General features: G+C 39.3%; 1 protein-coding gene across 7 annotated transcripts in view; it reads left to right on the top strand.

Annotated features, from left to right (window-relative positions):
- MBTD1 (mbt domain containing 1) overlaps positions 1–20,793 on the top strand; it is a 70,042-nt gene that overhangs the window by 44,006 nt on the left and 5,243 nt on the right. For all 7 annotated transcript variants that reach the window (XM_059150505.1, XM_059150502.1, XM_059150504.1 and 4 more), the window contains 11 exons: positions 1,911–2,028; positions 4,617–4,751; positions 5,043–5,131; positions 5,345–5,579; positions 6,196–6,251; positions 6,594–6,698; positions 11,346–11,493; positions 12,362–12,444; positions 12,893–13,127; positions 13,623–13,700; positions 17,383–17,574. In XM_059150505.1, the coding sequence (XP_059006488.1) occupies positions 1,917–2,028; positions 4,617–4,751; positions 5,043–5,131; positions 5,345–5,579; positions 6,196–6,251; positions 6,594–6,698; positions 11,346–11,493; positions 12,362–12,444; positions 12,893–13,127; positions 13,623–13,700; positions 17,383–17,574 (1,468 nt within the window). In that variant the 5' untranslated portion in view covers positions 1,911–1,916. The remainder of the gene's footprint in view (positions 1–1,910; positions 2,029–4,616; positions 4,752–5,042; positions 5,132–5,344; positions 5,580–6,195; positions 6,252–6,593; positions 6,699–11,345; positions 11,494–12,361; positions 12,445–12,892; positions 13,128–13,622; positions 13,701–17,382; positions 17,575–20,793) is intronic.

Genomic DNA, 20,793 nt, shown 5'->3' with positions numbered 1-20,793 from the left:
TATCCTTATTTTTTAATAAGCCTATTGACCCTTTATTTTCTTTAATAAAATGTGACTAAAAACTATTTTCTGCAAATAATTGTTAAGGCCCAAAAAAATGTTGGTGAAATTGTCCTATCTAGCTCTGAGAGGAGTGCTCTATGCCAAATTCACTTAGCAGTATGCCAACCTAACCCCCAATTTATCAACATAACCAGGCTTCTTTCTTCTCGACAAAAAATAAACCCATTCCACAAGATTTGGCAGCCAAACAAAGAGGGGTGGATACCCTGCCTTATTGTAGCATAAATTCAGCTGCATCTGTCTGCTCTAATTGGTTCATCGTCACAGAAATGAAAACATGGTCTTTATGTTAATACATCTTAGCTTAACCTACGTTATCTATCATCTTTCCAGCCTCTCCTTTTCTGATCCTATCTGCTGGCAATAGGGATGGCCCTACAGTCTAGAGTGATATAGGGGGAGATAGCAGAACCTGAAGAGTCCAGTCTTTCAATTCAAAAAAAGCAGAAAGGGGTAGTCATAACAGATGTATTGTTTTTTTTGCAGAGTTCAGGGAGATAGTTACGTGGACCCTTCCAGAATCACAAATATTTGAGATAGGTCGCTGTCTCTAAGTACTTTGTTGCTTGTGCTACTTAAAGTAATAGCCATAATTTGATTCTGTCTTTGGTGCCCAGATGTACTCTAGTTCAGGATTATTTGACCTTTTCTTCCTCTCCTTCAGAAATGTCATGAACTGTTGAGAGGATAGGGGTTGAGTACTATTTTAGGCTAACCCTTCTGTTGGGTTGGCATCCACCGAAGTATGAGAAGCCTTGCATGGAAGACATTTACCCAATGTTCAAATTGGCTAGATCGTGTAACTCCTAGATGTCTTTGTTTGGTCATCTTTGAGCTCTGAAGCTGTTTTGTCTTTTCCTGATTTGTTCATATGATCAGGTCTTTGATATCCTTTTCTCTATGTTCAAGGTTCTAAATTATTTTTAACGAGGAGCTGATTGTCAGAGCCACAGAGACTGTTTAGTATTACCAGCATTCCTAAATTCACTTACTTGATTTAATTAACCGTTGCCTAAACTTCAAATAATTATAAATGGCCTCAAGTTTTAAGGATCAAAATGTAATGGAAATTGTAATTTGGGCATGTTAGACTTGGGAAAATCTCTTCATGATACTCATTTAATCAGTTTTCTGAGTCTGCATCCTAACAAGTAGTGTGAAGGCTAGTGATTATCAGTTCTAACAGTGAATGTTTCCTCTTTGTTTATAAGTAATAAATTATGTAACAGTTTGCCCCATGATATGCATCTCCAGAAACTCTTCAATTCCACTTTTTTAATAACTTTAGCTGGTGCTTTTGCCACATGTCCACTTTAACAGACTGTATTTCTGTTTTATGAATTTATCTTAATTTGAAAATACGGATAACTAAGTTTTGTTTCTCCTGTTACTGGAAACCCCATTGCTGATTGGAAGTATTTTTCTTTCTGCTCTTTGGACAGACCCTTTAAAATTAGAGGTTAAGGTAAAGTGCATTCATTAAGCATATATTTTAAAAGTAATAAGTTTATCTGCTTTGTCCTGTGAAATCTATTGAGTTTGTGATAGCTTTAACAAAAAATGCTGCTCGGGTCTTGTATTAGGACAGTATTGAATTTCAAAGCTGGCATGGATCTATTCTAATATATTTGAAATTCTGTTCATCTTAAGCTTGCCCCTCACACCGGCTTTTTCCAAATAGAATTCTGTGAAAAAGGAAATAACAACTCTATTTTTAGAGAAAAATGAATGAATTAAATGGCATTTTTAATTTAATATTTCTGTTACTGATGGGAATGCTTATTTTACAAAATGTGTTTTGGGCTTTATGTTAATAAGATGATAACTTAATAATTTTTATATGACAGGCACCTATGGGGACCTGCTGGGGTGATATCTCAGAAAATGTGAGAGTAGAAGTTCCCAATACAGACTGCAGCCTACCTACCAAAGTCTTCTGGATTGCTGGAATTGTAAAATTAGCAGGTGAAAGCACACGTAATAATTTACCAGAAAATGCCAGTTATGTTTTTATTAACTTGTAAGAAAGCATATTTGTAAATTTCACAAATATTGCCAAGTAAATAAGAAATGCAGTAATAGGGTAGAGGGTAGCAAATTATTATTATTATTTTTTTTTTAATAAAAAACTGAACAGTAAATAATTTTAGTTTTGGCAGTACAAGCTCTGTCATGGTTCCTCAGCTTGACATCATATCATGAAAGCAGCCATGGCAAGACATAAATGAATAGGCGTGGCTGTGTGCTAGTGACAACTTTATTTACAAGCACTGAAGTTTCAGTTTTATATGTAACTGTCATGTGTCATGAAATGTTATTCTGTGTTTGATTTTTTTTTTTTCAGCCATTTAAAAATGTAAGACCATTCTGAAATGCAGACTGTAAGAAACATCAGTCAGTAGGCCAGACTGTGGGCCACTATATAGTGTGCCACACCCTGGTGTAGGGAAATACTTGGAAAAGTAACAAAAATTTGAGGTGCTAAGAAGAGTGATGAGGTCCGTAATACCAAAAGTAAACTAGTGTTGATAATTTCCTCTATGTTGGGTTCTTTTTCTTCACTCCTACTGCTTTCCATGTCCCCTAGGCCTTTGCTGCCTTATTGCTTATCACATAAATGCATTAGGTATGTCCTGTGTTCGACACTGTGGGCAGGTGATATGCAGAAGTATAACACCTCGTTTATTCCATGAGCTGCCATCTGCCAAATGCTCCCTGCATTTATGACGAGGCGCTCAGTGAATGGTGTAGGACACTGTAGTCCTTCATCAGGACGTAGGGATGGGGCCTACAACCACTCAGCTAAGTTGTCCTTCAGTTAGTCAGAAGTCTGATGCATCCTACTCTTTCTAGTCCTCTTTCCAGCCATCCTCCCCCAAACAGCCTGCTCGCTACGTACTGTAGACAAACTTGATTTACTAAAGATGATCTTGTATTTTTTTGCTCAGGCGTCTTTTTTTTTTTTTTTCCTGCTCAAGCATCTTTAATCACTTCTTTGTCCTTAAAGAATCGAGGTGGTTGGCATTTATAGTTATTGATGAGTTTCTCCATTGGTTGCTTCCCAGCAGAAATGCTATCTCTGTTCTGATAAGGCGAGTTCTCCCTCCTCCCTCACAGAGCCTATTAGCACTTCTGTGCCTTTGCACAGACATTTTACCCAATTCGGTTCCCAGCTTTTCCTTGAAACGTTCTCCCAGCTATACAAGTACTCTCTAAATGCTTGTGGTGTTCTCTGCACTGTAATTCAAAACAACATAGTCTGTCTGTCCTAGGTGTTTAAGGCAGTTATATTTAAATAGATCTAAGGATCAGTGTGTTTAATATCCAAGAACTATTTACACCTCCCATCTCCAGTTTTACATTTCTGTTTTCTCTAATTATATCATATATCATTTTTAAGCCACTTTAATGACATTTTAGAATTGAGCCTGATGTTAATCATGAAATAGAACTCAAGAACAGTTGTCAAACTCATAATTTAGTCCAGGAATTACTGAATTTTAAAACTTAAGGTTTTAATGCTGTAAATTTTCATCATAGCTTTTAACACATGAAAATGCTGACTGAACTTAGCTCCCTGCCCAAAATATAAATTTGTTGGGCCTTTTTTATTCCCCTGAAGGCCTTAAATAAAATTGAAATCTGTTACCAACAGAAGGTTTATTATAAACAGGATATATCATACACTTTTTGTTCTTTCTAAGAAGTAAGGCTTCCCGTTTGCTTAGTATGTACGGTCTTTAAGTCCTTTCATATACATTTATTTGTGTTTTCACATTTTATTTCCAAATAAATAGGACAGAAAAAATTAGGCGCTTGAGGTAGCCACAACCAAATTGCCAAATTACCCAAAATATTTATTCATCTAAGCAAAGCAGTTTCTTTTTTTTTTTTTTTTTTTTTTTTAATTAAAGGTGTGTGTGTGTGTGTGAGAGAGAGAGACAGGCAGGGAGACAGGGAGAAGGAGACTTCTCTGCTAAGCAGGGAGCCCGATGCAGGACTCAATCCCAGGACCTGGCATCGCAACTCGAGCCAAAGGCAGCCGCCCAACAGACTGAGCCACCCAGGCACCCCAACCAAGCAGTTTCTTTGAGATGTTACTTTACCTGGATTTCTGTGACTTACCATAACCTTCTTTCTTTTATTTTCAAAACTACACATTCTAGTAGGACTTTACCACCCCCATTTCCACTAAGAATTTCCACTAAGAATTTCAGAAACTCTGGGTAAAATTAAAATACATTAAAAGGGAGGAAGCCGAGCTCTAAAAACAGTTAAACTAATGACATTACAAAAACAGCTCTCAAAGTTTGATCAGTACACCAGTAGCAGCGGCTTCTCCTGGGGACTGGTTAGCAGGGCCTGTTCTCACTTGGCCCCCAGCTCTATGGAGTGTCAGAGTTTGGGGATGGGCAGCCATCTGTCTCCTCACACACCCTGCACGGGGTTCTGCTGCGGGTACAGCTAACATCTGACACCCACTGCCAGCAGCTAGGTCGTGTTCTGTTTCATTGCATTTTCTTATTATGTGGTGATTGGTTTGTTGGTTTCAGGTTACAATGCCCTTTTAAGATATGAAGGATTTGAAAATGACCCTGGGCTGGACTTCTGGTGCAATGTCTGTGGCTCTGACATCCATCCAGTTGGCTGGTGTGCAGCCAGTGGAAAGCCTCTTGTCCCTCCTAGAAGTAAGTGGCCTCTTGACCCCTACTGTAATTGAATATTTGTACTTCAATGCAGTGTCACACATAGTAATATTCAAGGGATATCAAAATTACGATAATACTTTTTGGTTTCACATCTTATATGCTCGCAAGATATACTTGTGGTTTTTCTGTTTGTTTTTGGGGTTTTTTTGTTACTCTTCTACAGAACCTTAATACTCTGAATACAGGGGAAATTGTTGTGGTTTGAAAAAATAGTTTATGAAGGAATTCTGCTCTTTGCTAAAGTGTAACTGGTTATTTCTTTTGTTTTAGCTATTCAGCATAAGTATACAAACTGGAAAGCTTTTCTAGTGAAACGACTTACTGGTGCCAAAACACTTCCTCCTGATTTCTCACAGAAGGTAAAGACAGGATCTTAGAAAGGACTGAAGTGTCAATTGAGAGCTCTAAAAAAGGAATAGCCTGAAGTTTTTTTAAGGAATTATTTTAATTTAGTGAGCCAGATGATCTAGCTAAATGTCGAGTGCACTCAGTATTTTTAATGGTACAATATTGAGATTATCTGTAGGCCTTTGTCATGAATTCTGAACAGTCTTTGTTTGCTTTTGTTTAAGGTTTCAGAGAGTATGCAGTATCCTTTCAAACCTTGCATGAGAGTAGAAGTGGTTGACAAGAGGCATTTGTGTCGCACGCGAGTGGCAGTGGTGGAAAGTGTAATTGGAGGAAGATTAAGACTAGTGTATGAAGAGAGTGAAGATAGAACAGATGACTTCTGGTGCCATATGCACAGCCCGTTAATCCATCATATCGGTTGGTCTCGAAGCATAGGCCATCGATTCAAAAGATCTGGTAAGCACCTGTCACAGGACCACCTGTTGAAAACATTATTGAGGCTAAATTGTACTACCTGGTTATTTTTTTCTCTACAGAATAGCAGAGATCAGAAATAGCATTCTAGTTGTCTGGGCTGCTCATTCTGCCTTAATTAGGGAAGGTTCACACCAGAATAGGAGTGTCCTGACTCCTTTATATTCCTTCCACTTGTTCTCAGTTCAAATATAATGCACTTCTGGTCACAACTACACTTGTTGTCTTAACACTTTTCCTAGCCAGCCCATTTGAAAGATCTAAAGGTAGCCTTTCCCTTTGCATTCAGTTCTAATCAAAAGAACAAGATTAAATGTGGTTAGACTTAATACTAAACACATTAAAGCATACCTCCAAAGTTGTGATTCCCTAACTAGGGAATTACCAGCATTCTGATTGGCTGAATGTATTTAAATAGCACATGTACTCTGAAAAGAGAAAGACTATTAGAAGATATTTTTCACCATAAATGTAGAAGGCATGTATTTCTGCCATGTTTTAGAGTATACATACCTTGTGAGTTTGAAACCTTCAAAGAAACGTGGTTTTTGGTCTTCTCACAAATGCTGACAGATTAGTATGTAACTTTTCCTTGTAGATATTACAAAGAAACAGGATGGACATTTTGATACACCACCACATTTATTTGCTAAGGTAAGAAGTTTTTATAAGAACCCTCATTTGTAAATTAGGTTTGAAAGAGGGTTGTGGGTTTTTTCCTAACATTATGGAAATCACAATTACATTTGTTCACGTAAAAGGAATTAAGACCTTGTGATCCATAGGTGTCACAACTATTGATTATAGTTTTTCTTAAATTCTGTCTATTTGCCTGAGTTCTCTCTATTCTCGAACGGAAGTTTGAGTTATAATATTAGGTAGGTAGGAGAAGGCATTTGGTATTTTCATCTGATAAGTGTTTTCAAATTGGTAATATTTTCATTGTTAGAATGATAATATTTGTAACGGTGGCTGTGCTTTCATGTAATTCTTTAGGTAAAAGAAGTAGACCAGAGTGGGGAATGGTTCAAGGAAGGAATGAAATTGGAAGCTATAGACCCATTAAATCTTTCCACAATATGTGTCGCAACTATTAGAAAGGTAAGACTATAGGTTTACAAATTCAGAAATGCAACTGTAAGAATTGGGTTTAAGGTAATAGGAGAAGGAGGCCCTTAACATATTCATTCGATTCCGGTGCCTGGGTGGCTCAGTTGGTTAAAGCCTCCGCCCCAGGGTCCTGGGATAGAGCACTGCATCGGGCTCTCTGCCCAGCAGGGAGCCTGCTTTCCTCCCTCTCTCTCTGCCTCCCTCTCTGCCTACTTGTGATCTCTGTCTGTCAAATAAATAAACAAAATCTTTAAAAAAAAAAAAAATACTCATTCTGACATAAAAGTATGTATCTTGATCTTCACCAGGGGGAAGGATACTAGTAAAATAAATTTCAGTTTTCATATCAGTGTTTTTTATAGCTTGTCAAGATTTTCATCTTGAGTCTGCTGCCTTTATTTATGGAGCTGTATATCCTGAGTTAGAGAATATTTGAGTTACTTCCTGGTCAAAGCTAATCTAATACAGAATTGTAACAAGGCCAAGTTTATCTTCAGCTTCCTGGTTTTTTTCCTTTTGTGCCCTTTTTCTTCTTTTGATAATACTTTATTTCTTCCTTTGTTCCTCTCTCCTGAAGCTTTGTTTATGAAAGGTTCTAGAAGAGTTGTTCTTGGGGTGCCTGGGTGGTTGTGTCATTAGGTGTCTGCCTTCAGCTTGGGTCATGATCCTAGGGTCCTGGGATCTAGCCCCACGTCGGGCTTCCTCCTGGGTGGGAAGCCTGCTTCTCCCTCTCCCACTTCCCCTGCTTGTGTTCCTGCCCTCACTGTCTCTCTCTCTGCCAAATAAGTAAATAAAATATTTTTAAAAAAGAAGACGACTGGTTCTCAATTCAAGTAAGCATAAGAATATGAATACCCTGGGAAACTTAAAAAAAAATAAAAGTGACTAGACCTTTTAAGTGCCTACCCATCCCTGTTCTGATTTCATCAGTCTGCTGGGAGGCCCTAGTATTGACTTTTCTTTTTTTTTTTTTGAGTCCTCAGGTAATTGTCCATTACAGCCATGGTTAAGAAGCACCAATCAGAATCTGCTTATATAAGAGTATAGCTAGAATTGTTATTTGCATTTCAACCCAATTTAAAGCCTTGAGCCAAAAGAACTAAAAACAGTAATGATTGCTGCCATGTCGCAGGCTCAAGATCACACAGCTAGAGGAGACCTGTTCCAAGCTTTTGTTCTTCTCTTTACCTGACTAGTGATCAGAATCACCCAGTATTATTTAGCACCTGGGTGGCTCAGTTGGTTAAGTATCCAACTCATGGTTTCAGACCATGATCTCAAGGTCATGAGATTCAGAGATCATGATCTCTGGGTCACATCAGGCTCCATGCTCAGCATGGAACCTGCTTGAGGTTCTTGGCCTCTGCCCCACGCCCACACGCATGCACTCTCACTCTCAAAATCTTTTTAAAAAAAAGATTACCTTTAAAAATATATAAATATATAAATAATAGATTTCCATGACCTACTCCAGACTACTCAGTCAGAATCACAAGAAGTATTACACACAATAATGTATTTGTTTAAAAAAGATACAGTTCTTGGGGCGCCTGGGTGGCTCAGTGGGTTAAGCCTCTGCCTTCGGCTCAGGTCATGATCCCAGGGTCCTGGGATCGAGCCCCGCAGTGGGCTCTCTGCTCAGCAGGGAGCCTGCCTCCACCTCTGTCTCTGCCTGCCTCTCTGCCCACTTGTGATCTCTGTCTGCCAAATAAATAAATAAAATCTTTAAAAAAAAAAAAATACAGTTCTCTAGGTGATTCTGTTAGTCAGGTTTGGGACCCAGTGCCACTGTACCATGCTCTGTTGCATGAAATGAGAATGAAGTGTATAGCATCAGACTTCACTCAGGAATTGCTTAGTTAATACTTGGTGTGCTAGGTTTGGTCTGGACTCTAAAAAGCTTACAGTCTTGTAAAATAAGGTAAGATACATGAAGAGAAGTTTGTTTGAGGATCTACTCTGACTTAAGAAAGGTACACAGTACTGATGGAATTCAAATAAAGGAGAGATCACATAGTCGCAGAGGAATCAGGGAAAGCTCTATAGAAGAGGTGCAGACATCACCTTGAGCGTTGGGAAAAACAGCCCTGCAGAGATGCAGGGAGGAAACCGTTGTGGAAAGAGGATGTGCCCAAAAGCATCAAGATAGGAGAGCACAGGCTGGGTTTGGAAGAGACAGGTCATTCACACGGTACACATCAAACGAGTTGCACTGAGGTGCGCCTGGGTGGATGAGTAGGTTAAGCGTCCGACTTGATTCTGGCTCAGGTCGTGATCCTCAGGATCATGAGATCAAGGCTCATGTTGGGCTCCACAAGCGGAGCCTGCTTAAGATTCTCCCTTTCCCTCTGTTCCTCCCCTCCCCTGTGAACGTGCTGCTCTGCCTGCCCCCTCCCCCAAAAATACAGGTTGTGCTGAGTATTCCGGCCAAAGCTTCTGTTTCATAAGGAACAGAAACCCACTCAAGTTAGCTTTAGGAAAGTTACCCTGAGGCCAAGGCAGTCTCATAGGCATGCAAGAATGCAGGATGAGAACCGGAAAGCCATAAACCCAGTGCAATTCTCTCCACCTCTCAGGGCCTCTGTCCCACCTTTCTCTGCTCTTTCACTTTTGTGGGTGACTTCTGCCCACTCAGTCTCCGTGTGTGGCTGCTGGCTCCACTCCCTGTGATGGGCTTCCAGCTCCAGCTCCAGCCCATGACTTGACAGCAGTTCGATCCTAATCCCCAGAGAGAGTCTAGCTGAGCCCAGCCTCTGGCTTGGTCCTCTAAGGTTAGATAATAGTCCCCACTCTGGTCAGCTGTAGTTAGAAAACGGGAAAGGAATCCTATGGGAGTGAGGGTAGACCTTTCCAAAGGTGTAGGCAAGGTTGTTAAACTCAAAGAGGAAGTTCACTGGGTACATACCCAACATAGTAGAAACAACTAGGAAAAAGGGCACTTTGGGATAGAAACTAAAAGATAATGTGGAACCAGGAGAGGCAGGCTTTGTTTTGGTTTTTCTTTTTTTTAAGATTTTATTTATTTATTTGAGAGAGGGATAGACATGAGCTGGCAGGGGAGCGGGGGTGCCGTGACCTTGGGAGACAGAGAAGAAGGCTCTGCATTGAACAGGGAGCTCAGTGCAGGGCTCGATCCCAGGATGCTGGGATCATGACCTGAGCTGAAGGCAGACACTTAAGCAACTGAGGCACCCAGTCATACAGGCTTTGAATATGTGGTCAGGCCCTCTGAGCTTTCTCTGTTGAACAGCTCTGTTGGAAGAGCTTCCTGATGTGAACAGAGGTCATACCAATGAAATGTTAAGCTGTGTAAGACGGGAACTGGCAAAGAGGAAGGCTGAAAGCAGTTCTCATACCGTGTAGTGGAAAGAGAGTTGATGGCACAGATAGAAGAACTAACTTTAGGAGGAGTCATGGGACCTGGTGCTTGCTCACCTTTAAAGCTGGCTTTGACACCCTGCATGGACTCTCAGAGGGTGTGTTTGGCACACAGGGAAAAGGCGGGACTAAGACACTGCAAGGGACACAAACTTCCAGCCGACCTGGCGCGAGGAGTTGTGGGCGTGGAGGTTGATTACTGAAACAATGTGTGTAGGTGACATCGCCAAAACAGAAAAGGTCCAAGATCAGAAATGTAAGGGTTGGAGGTAAAAGGACACCACCAACAGGAACAGGTAGTAGACTGTAATGTAATGTGAGTCTGGGAGAAAACGTTTCAGAAAGTTGAGAGTAGTCAGCAGGTGTAGGAATACTTCAGGGACACTGAGGTTTGAGGAGGGTGCGAGTTGGAGGAAAGGTACTTGGTCACCCTCTGGTCAGACTTGGTCACTGGTGATTTTAGCATTTTAGTAGGATCAGGACAGATCAGACTGCAAAGACACATAGTATATACCTGCAAGTGGGTATCTAGGTGAAGTGTCTAGGAATTCATCTTACTATTCTTGTACCTTTTCCGTGTTTCAAAACAAAGTATCTTTAATAGCTTAAGTGTAATGGAAATTGGGAGACATTAGAAGATAAGAAATAGTGTTTTTAGAGCAAAGTACCAGCAGTAATAGGGCAAGATGGAAAAGTTTGTCTTGCGGTGTAGGGTACCACGTCTTAAAAGAGAGGTGCAAAAAAAGGAATATGGGAACCCTTGCACAGGGTGACCTTAGTTTCTGTTAGAAAGGAACATGGGTGTGTGTAGCATAAGAGAGTTAAAGCAGAGGCTTGACGAAGCTGGAAAAGGTTTGGGAAAACTCCTCTGTGTGCTAAATCAGAAGAAAGAAGTAAAGTTAAGATGAATGGGACCTCAAAGCTCACTGAGACAGGACAGTTAAATTGGAGACGAACACTCAGCCCTGTTTCATGGGGCCACAGCAGCCAGCACTTTAGCCACTGGCAAAGGCACAATTTGTCCTAGACCTCTGAAGTCACTTCTGTGTAACCCTGCTTTTGTTCTGGTACGTACTGCAATCTACAGAGGTTTTTCATTATCATTTCAGTTAGTAACATAATTCAGTGAAGAAGCGTTTTTCACTTTAAAGAGACCATTATGTAATAGATTTTCCTTTCTTTTAGAATGTCAGTTTAAAGGGTTGCTTTTATAATAGTAGTACCTAATTTCACATACTTGGAATTCTCTTAATTTGAAAGGTGCTGGCTGATGGATTCCTGATGATTGGGATCGATGGCTCAGAAGCAGCAGATGGATCTGACTGGTTCTGTTATCATGCAACCTCCCCTTCTATTTTCCCTGTTGGTTTCTGTGAAATTAACATGATTGAACTTACTCCACCTAGAGGTACTTCATCCTAATATGTACACTGGGTCTTCATCCTTGCCTTCTTTTTACATGGTATCTATTGACATCATTTAACCCAGCCCTGGATTTGGTGCTGTGTGAACCTATGATACGTGCACATATGTAGATAAATGTGCATATACACAAGAGGTGTGGGGTGCTCTGAAAATATAAAGCACTGTATTCTAGCTAGCTTTCATAAATTATATTAGTTTGAATTTTTCCTGAACATCTATACATTTTATAATATGAATTGGTATTCTCCAAGCCCTATTGAGATGATGAGATAGGTAATTGCACACATAAACTTTTGTTAAAAATAGCTACAGGCTAAAGCCTTTGAGGGAAAGCAAGTTTCCATCTTTAGAGTATCATGTGACTCTAAAAAAAAAAAGAGGCATACCCTTAAATATCTCTCAAGGCTTAACCACTGTCTTTCCTAATTTCAGTATCAGAGCCTTGGGTTTTTCTCTTAAGAAAAGAAGGGGGGGGACTAAAACAGAGGTCTGTAAAAATAGTATTTCCCCAACCAATTTTCTTTCTTGGAAAGACAGAAAAGTATCACTGTGAAGGATGAAATGTTAGATTGTCCTAAGTCTAGGATTTTAAATGCAAAATTCTGGAACTCTTGTGGTAGACAGGAGAGAGACACTTTTGAATTAGGTGAGAAGGTGTACCTATGTCTGTCTAGAAACGAAAGAAAATCCTTATAACATGGAGGAATGGTTGCATTTGAATATATTAGAGCAAGAGTTTATTATATAATCTAAAATCTGAGCTCTCTGTATACTAAGTTAACTTTATATCTACATTTTAATCTTTCGCTAATTTTAAATGAACTGCTAGTTAAATGAGGTGTGTTTTTCAGGTTACACAAAACTTCCTTTTAAATGGTTTGACTACCTCAGGGAAACTGGCTCCATTGCAGCACCAGTAAAACTATTTAATAAGGTAAGTTGAAATAATGGCCTAATAATTATGTGGAGTTTTTTTGATGCCTCGCAAATGCAAATCACTGTTGATCAAAGTGTCTTTGATTAACAAATATACAGTAATAAAACAATATATTTTCTTTACCTAGGATATGAAGCTCATTTTCAAAGTTGGCTTCATTTTTAATCCGAGTAAAATAGAAATGAATACTTTTTCCAACTAGTTTCTTATGTAACTTCACCTTCATGTGTTTTATTTTTTAATTTTTAAATTTTTTTATTAACATATAATGGATTATTCACCTTCATATGTTTTAATAATTAAAGAATTTTTTAGGGTTTTTTTGTTTATTTAAATTGGGTTATTTGGTTACGTTGCTTTTTTTTTACCCCCCTCTTTCTTGGTGATAGTGGACTCGTGCTGCCTTCTTTTCACCAGTGGTAATGCTTTGCTTCTTCTATGTCAGGATGTTCCAAATCACGGATTTCGTGTAGGAATGAAATTAGAAGCAGTAGATCTCATGGAGCCACGGTTAATATGTGTAGCCACAGTAACTCGAATTATTCATCGTCTCTTGAGGATACACTTTGACGGATGGGAAGAAGAGTACGATCAGTGGGTAGACTGTGAGTCCCCTGACCTCTATCCTGTAGGGTGGTGTCAGTTAACTGGATATCAGCTACAGCCTCCGGCTTCACAGTGTAAGTTGGTATACAGAAAAGGTGTCCTTTTGTAAAAATCAGCAATTCTCCAGAGGACTGTTTCACATAAGTCATCTTGTGAGCTCACAGGACAAGAATATACCTTTGTCTGATTGGTTGCCAGGTAAGATCTTAAGACGGAACAACGCTATCACTCAGACCATGGGTACCACCGCAGTGTGAACCCAGTAACCAGTTACATAATGACTCTAGACAGAAACACCAGAGTAAGAGCAGCCGCCCAATGCAGCTGGACTTGTGTTAACGAGTTTGAAATGATAGGCTACAGTGTATTTTACAAAATAAGTGTTTACTGAATCAGTAATGGAATCTGTCTGGTATCATGGGTTTTACAGGAACACGCACCCTTATTTTCTAAGCATCATGTACTTTTATAAGCATAATGGTTTTGGTAAATATAATTCGTCTAAGTTGTATCTAGAGATGTGAGCTCGGAGTGCTTATCTGGTACCAATTTTCCCTTTTATTTTTCAGCGTCAAGAGAAAGCCAATCAGGTTCTTCAAAACAGAAGAAAAAGGCTAAGTCCCAGCAATACAAAGGACATAAGAAAAGTGGGTCACCACATGGTGTTTATATACATTTCCTAAGCTGTTAACCAGTTGGGGTCACAGCATTCTCACACAGAAACTAACATCCCTTGTGAGAGCCGGTGACTGTGCATTATGTATTTTGCTTAAAGGTGCAGTATGCCATAAAAGGCAAACCTCAGTAATGAAAAACACTTCTATTTTAGTGGGCAGGAAAAATGATCACCGTAATATTTTAAAACATGTATGGTGAAGAAGAGAGCACAAATAGTTCTCGAAATAATATGTAAACCTACTGAAAATTAATTTTTTTAATCTTTTTTGTAAAACTTTAAAAAGGGAAGCACTTGATATTTACAGTGACTTAGAGCCTATGAAGCCCATCCTTACAAATCAAAACTCTCCTTCTAGAATAAGATTTTATAAGAAATTCAAGTTGGTGGCTAGCAAAGGCCTAAAAATTTTTTTCTAAATATGCTTTCTGTATTATTTTTTACCTTACGATGAGTGGTTATTGGCATTGATAGTCAAATTAATATAGACTATATTGATAGCCCTTAATTTTTACTCTTTTAACATCTTTTCTCCCCCCACATAGGAAGCCACAGGTTTTTCTCTTCATGACACTCCTCATGGACTGTTTCATTCTGAGATAAGATTACTTTTATATAAAGATACTTTCAAAAGCAAAGAGTACATTTAAGGGTTAAAACTAAAACATATTTTTCCAGCTGACTTGCCATATGTTCAGATAAGTTTTAATCTGTCTCATTAACCACCAAGAGACTGAGCAGCATGAAGAATGAAACATACCCTTACTTTCTGATTACAGTCACTTGTTTTATAGTTGCTGTTTTTTTTTCCCACTGGGGGACAAAAAATTTCTACCAGCCACTACCATGGTGCTCTCGTGTTCTTCCAGCATGAAATTATGTCCACCTCAACACTGATAACCTCCAGGCCTTTCTCTCACTCTTTCTTTTATATCAAAGATATAGGCCTCCCATTTGTCCAGTTGCTTTTCCCACTAGCTGCTTGTCAGGTTCGATACTCATCTGAAAGAACTCTAGAGAACATTGCCAGGCAGGCAGATTGAAGCAATCCCCATGCCTCCGGAAACAAGGAGGAAGAATTCACATGGAGACTTTGTCAGTGGACTAACCGTAGCACGCATGGTCACTGAGCTTTCTATGAGGTTGGATAGCACAGGCTGTGTTAGCCCACCTTTTCACTTTCTGTTGGGCAAGACCGAGATTCAGAATTTTCTTTCCAAGATGTTGAATTAAGAACATTTATTATTACATGACATATTTTTTAGAAATAATTTCTGAGCATTGAGTTCACATGTCTCCCTCAGTGTGACTTTTGTGGGTTTGTGTCCACCTTAAGGGGTTTAACGATTTTGAATTAATTGGGCCAGGGACATGGGAAGAAGTACGAAACTAAAGAAATGATAGTATCAATATGCCAGTTTATAGGGACATTTAATGGTACCACATTTCTTGATAAGCTGGGGAAATGAATTTATGTGTAAATATACCGTGTTCTTTAACTGTAATGTTTTGTAAGGGCTCTTAATATTATGGCATCATCTCGTGCCTTTAAATCGTCCTTTGGGCATAGGAAGGAAAAGGACAGTAAGCCCACAGTCCCTTATTAGAAACCCTTGGGACCAGATGTGTTTTGGAATTCAGAATTCTTCAGATTTCAGGAAAGTACAGCGTAGCATATATTACATAACACCCCTTCCAGACTCTGGCACATTTTCTGGAAGCAAAATATATGTAAATGTTTACATTAAATGGGCCAAATAAAGATTAAAAAGAGTATCACCAAGTGAGGTCTGGTTTTGTTGCCAGAGTTTTATAGGAAAACTGAATTTTGGAATTGAGGTTAAGGAATTCCAGTGCCATATGAGTGAAGAAGCAGCGGTCTTCATTGTAACTCCCTGTTTCCTTTATTGTTTTTGTATAGCTCACCAGGTAGTTCATTAGACATTTTTCCTGCAAAACTTGACTTGTCCAAATAGGAAAGAATTTGGGGTCCATAAATGTAATTTAACCATTGCATGCAGTATCATTAGCAGATCAGCCACAGACTCTTCTCTTTTTAAGTTTGCTTACAGATTATTGTATTCGGGCTCTTTGGTTTCATCTTCTGGCTCCTCAGTCTTTTTGTACTCAAAATCATCCATTGGTGTGTTCTTTGGTAGTGTTGCTTTTTGTTTGGTTGTTTTGCGTTTTGTTTTGTTTTGTTTTAGCAGAAATAGTTGATTGGCTTCATTGTTCTAGCTTGTTTTGCAGTAATCTGTGTTCATGCTACAAAGGGATAATCATTGACCAGTGCTCTTAAATAACGATAGTGTTCTGCCAAGAGAATCAGATAGACAGTTGCGTGCGTGTGTCTGTCCAATATGAAAAGCCTTATTTTTTTCAAGGTTTGGTAATTCTAGAGCTGGAAACCCAGCACACTAATTTCTGAACCATCTTTAGGGGACTGTTAGAAGCAGTAGAGAGCTGGAGATCCTCCTTGGAGTTTTACCTCTGAGTGTGTCATACATTAGGAAAAGTCTAAATGATTTGCTGCATGTGATTTTGGTTCGGCAGTTGAGAGTTGAATGTATACTCACACCTGGCTTTAGTCTCCAGACCATTTTACAGAAGAATACTGTCTGACTTAGATTTATCTTTTAGTCCTGATTTCGTGAAGCATAATTTCTGATTGCTCTTGCTTTGATTGTTCATATACTCTGGAAGAAAACAGATACAATTTATAGTCCCAGAGGTATGTAAGTATCCTTCAGCTTTCAGCCTGACTAACGCAATATGTTGGCTCAGTATTTGCAAAGTTTAGAATATTTTTTGCTGGTGAAAGCATTGTATAAATCTTCAAAGGCTTATATTTGCTTATAAACTATGACCAAAAGGTGTTTCAAAAGAAATTAGATTGCTTAAGTACTTGCAGGCAACAAGCTTTAAATTTTAGAAATGCTTTTCAGAGTAAGAATTGTGTTTTCTAAAAGACTGGATTGTAATCCGAAAGGTAGGAGAGCACATTTCATATCAGTAAATCCTGCCACCTAGATAATACATTGATTCAGCCATTCAATTCTCCCCAAAAGCCAATCCTTTCACCTTATATGGCATTGAAATGTACCCAACAAGTGGGGTTTTAAAACTTTCTCTCTCTCCCATTGGATTTTCAGCCTCCTTCAAGGTAAAATTTTCTTGAAGGAAGTTAGCCTGCTGTTCTCTACACCGAATGTTCTAGGTGGTTCATTTTGCTTTGTTGTATTTTATTTCATTTTATTTTTTTAAGATTATGTTTTTAAGTAAAAAAACTTAAACTGCGAGTTCAGCGCCACATGCGGCCTGAACTCACAGCCCCGAGGTCAAGAGTCGTAGTGTGCTCCACGGACTGTACCAGCCAGGTGCCCCACTTCGTTGTATTTTAAGTTGATGTTAAGAGTCGGGAGCCAGGATCCCCAGGCTCTCAGAGACCAGAAGTAATCTCCCCCATCATTCACCCTGAGCATACACCCCCACAGGGTACACACCCTCACAGTCCTTGTTTCCAGAAATACAGACCTTGCATAGTCGGTTCTCTTTCCAGAGTATCCTATGCAACACAGTCTTTCCTAGTTATAATGCACTTTTCTTACCACACATGTAAGTAAAAGCTTACTTTAGTTTGACTTGATATTTAGAGAGGAAGATGCCAGTTGGGAAGAAGCCTGTCAGTTTGTCGAGCCTGCCCATGACAGGTGGGGTGCGGAGGAGCTTCTCTGGTGACGAAGAGTTGACTCCTCCTCCATATCGAACCCTTCCAGCACAGACAGCCCCAGAGGCCTTCCCACCTCCCAGCACTAGCCGAGAGTTCAGTCCCAGCCTCAAAACAGGTAATAGTCCCCTCCGCACCACAGGTACTACAGGGGTTGAAAGTCTGGGCAGGGCGGTGGGAGACAAAGCATGGTCCGGCATGACAGATGCTGACTCATTAAATTTTTCTTTTCTTTTTTTTTTTTTTTCAACTAAAAACTTCATCTTCACTAGTCCTTGGGAGTCACTTCACTGAAGTTGAATCATCAGGGAGGGATTTTTATTTTCTTTTAAACCACTTCTTGAGCCTCACATGAAGGTAAAGCTCATCGTTTCAGTTGGTGGAATTGTGAGACAACTTGTACTGTTCCATGGTTTCATTAAAATAGTTGAACATTTTCCATTGCAGAATTCCATGTGGTGTGACCTGTGGGAGAAGGACACCATGAGGGATCAGCCTGATTAATCAGACTCAAAGATGAGGCTTTTCGTCTCTCACTCACTAGGAAGGATGTGTTTTGTGTTCCTGTGGAATTTGGGGTCTGGTGGTAACACTGACCGCCACTAGTTGAATAACATGAACTTGGACCTAAATTCTTGTATAATTTTGGTGTTGAATTTGAGTAAAATTTATTCCCATAACTTTATGTTTCTGCATTTACACCGATTCAGTAAGTGACATTTAATTTGAATTTAATTGATCTGGCCAAGCTAGTACATTGTAAGGAAAACTGCAAAAGGTTTAGCCCTTTGTAGTTGTTGAGAGCAAATGTGTTTATCATAGAGTGCCTGAGAGGCTTCACTTGCTTGTGATGAACTTCAGGAGTGAGTCGGTAGAGACGGCTTCGTTGCCTGAGTCCTACAGGCCTTGGCATGTGTTCTGCTGTATCCTACCTGTTGCTACTCCGTGGTTTTATTCAGTCAGCGGTCTTCACAATGTATGTGTGTTGGAAACCCTGATGGGACTTGATACCTAGCTCTGTTTTCTTCTTCTTCCTCTGTTTGATAATGCCTTTATGTCTGAAGTTTTTTGGGGTTTTGGCTTTTGTGGGGTGTTTTTGGCTTTTTTTTGTGGGTGTGGATTTTGGTTTTGTTTTATTTTGGGGGGGGGGGGGTGCTTTTGCCTTTTGTTGTTTAGCTTTTGTCTCCCTACCAGTGTATTGGGTCATCTTCATCCTTCCTAGTCTGTCTCTCTGAAGATCACTCTGATATCCTTACATCTAGAGGAAATTACTATGCCTTTTTTGTATTTAAAAAAATAGACTAGGACTGCAAACTTAAGTTTATCTGCTTCTCAGTGGAAAAACGTTCAAAGTCTAAAGAACATTTCAGTTTCTCTTGTTTGTCTCTCTGACTTTGTTTTTGTACTTGTTATTTATGACATACTCTTCTTTAATATAAGTCATTAACTATAGATATTGTGAGCTCTGAATATGTTTGAATTTTTATTGGGTGTTAGGTGTTTTCTTTAAGCATTGGACTAACTTAGGTGTGTGTCAGGTTCTGTGAGAGGTTACTGATTCATGTAAAATAGAACTTCTAGGATTGGCAAGACCCTAGAACTCAGAGTAGACGCGTGGGATGGAAACCAGGGGGTCTCCTACTTGATGCCCTTCTTCCACCAGTGTCTGTAGTGCCACCTCAGCTGGGGGCACATCTCTTGGGACATGGTGTGATCTTTCTCTGCTGAAAGTGTGTGGGGACTACATTCCCTGTCTTAATTACCTGAAAGCTGTAGTTTGATTAGCCACTGAGACTTTATTATTTCTGGACTATCCTAGCTAGGAAAATATGATTTCCATTAGCTTATCTCTTGAGATGTTAGTGAGTAGAGCCCACAAAGTGACTTCCTTTTAAAAAATGGCACTCGGGAGATGCACTTGCATGGAAGTTGGCATCTGGCCACAGGGTCTATTTTATTTCATCCATCATTCATTGAGAATAACGCCTGGAAAAGAGAAATGATTAGCCTGAAGACACCAGACAGGCTTTATTTTAGGTTCCATGAAAACAGTGAAACTTTGCATGAAAGCATTCTACATCTGAGTGAACGGTTTCACCTTTATCTTAAGTTACTTTATTTTAAGCACATTATTTCCATATTTTAACATGTATAGAAGCATAATCCAGAAATTCATTGTTAATAGTAAATGCAAATAGTTTCAGAACTGTTTAGAATCTCAGCTTACCTTTCTTACATTTCAAAAAAACAAAAAACAAAGTAACATCGGTTTGAATGGAACGCGTTTGGTCTTGAAGCACCCAGGTTCTTTTCTCATTCATGTAGCCATCTGACCATCCTATAATAAGATACTGTTTCAACCAACCTTTTATCATGGGTACTGCACCTTTAATGAACTTGGGGTTTTTCTTTCCTATGTGTTTATTTTCACAGCATTGTTCAAATGTCCTTAACAATTAATGTGTGTTGGTTAGATTTAAAAGATAACTAGTATATACTTGATACTCTCCATAAAAGTATTTTTAATTTTTTTTTTTTTACAAAGAAAAGAACTACACAGTCTTGTTTGCTTTGAGTTTCAGCAGTCTGATTCGTGTTTGTTTTGTTGTTATTCTAGGCATAGTGTATTCACTTTTCTGTCTTTGGGCTATGAAGTTTCTTAACACCATTACCAAAACAAGTACCAAAGTAAAATGAAATGAATTGACATCTCTCAAAAGAGTATTATTTAAATTATTGAGTAAGGTGTCAAAGACCTTAAGATTTCTTTTTAAAGTAACCTCTACAGCCACTGTGGGGCTTGAACTCACAACACTGAGATCAAGAGTTGCATGTTCTGCGGACTGAGCCGGCCAGGCACCCCAGAAACCAGTATTTTTGGAACTAACCTTTTATAACTAAGATTAGGACGGAAAACATTTTTCTATGACTATACTGTTTAACTCTAAAAGTGTAACCATTTTAGGGCACCTGGGGGGCTCAGTTGGTCAAGTGTCTGCCTTTGGCTCAGGTCATGATCCCAGGGTCCTGGGATGGAGTCCCACATCGGGCTCCCTGCTCTGCAGTGGGTCTTCTTCTCCCTCTCCCCCTCGCTTGTGGGTACATGAGCCGCGCTCTCACTCTTTCTCGGAAAAATAAGTAAAATCTTTAAAAATAAAAACGTAAAATTGTAACCATTTTAATATGGTTCCACATGGTGACACTGTCTAGTTAGTACTTCATGAAAACTTAGCTCACTATTTATCTAAATACTCTGAGTCCTAATTCTTCTCATAAATTGAACTTTTTTCTATATAAGCAGTTCCCAGTTTACATCCCGTGTATGTGCTCATCCCGT

This window comes from Mustela lutreola, chromosome 15, assembly GCF_030435805.1.
Source record: "Mustela lutreola isolate mMusLut2 chromosome 15, mMusLut2.pri, whole genome shotgun sequence".
NCBI classification, from domain to species: Eukaryota; Metazoa; Chordata; class Mammalia; order Carnivora; family Mustelidae; genus Mustela; species Mustela lutreola.
This window is presented reverse-complemented; position numbering and strand designations above follow the sequence as displayed.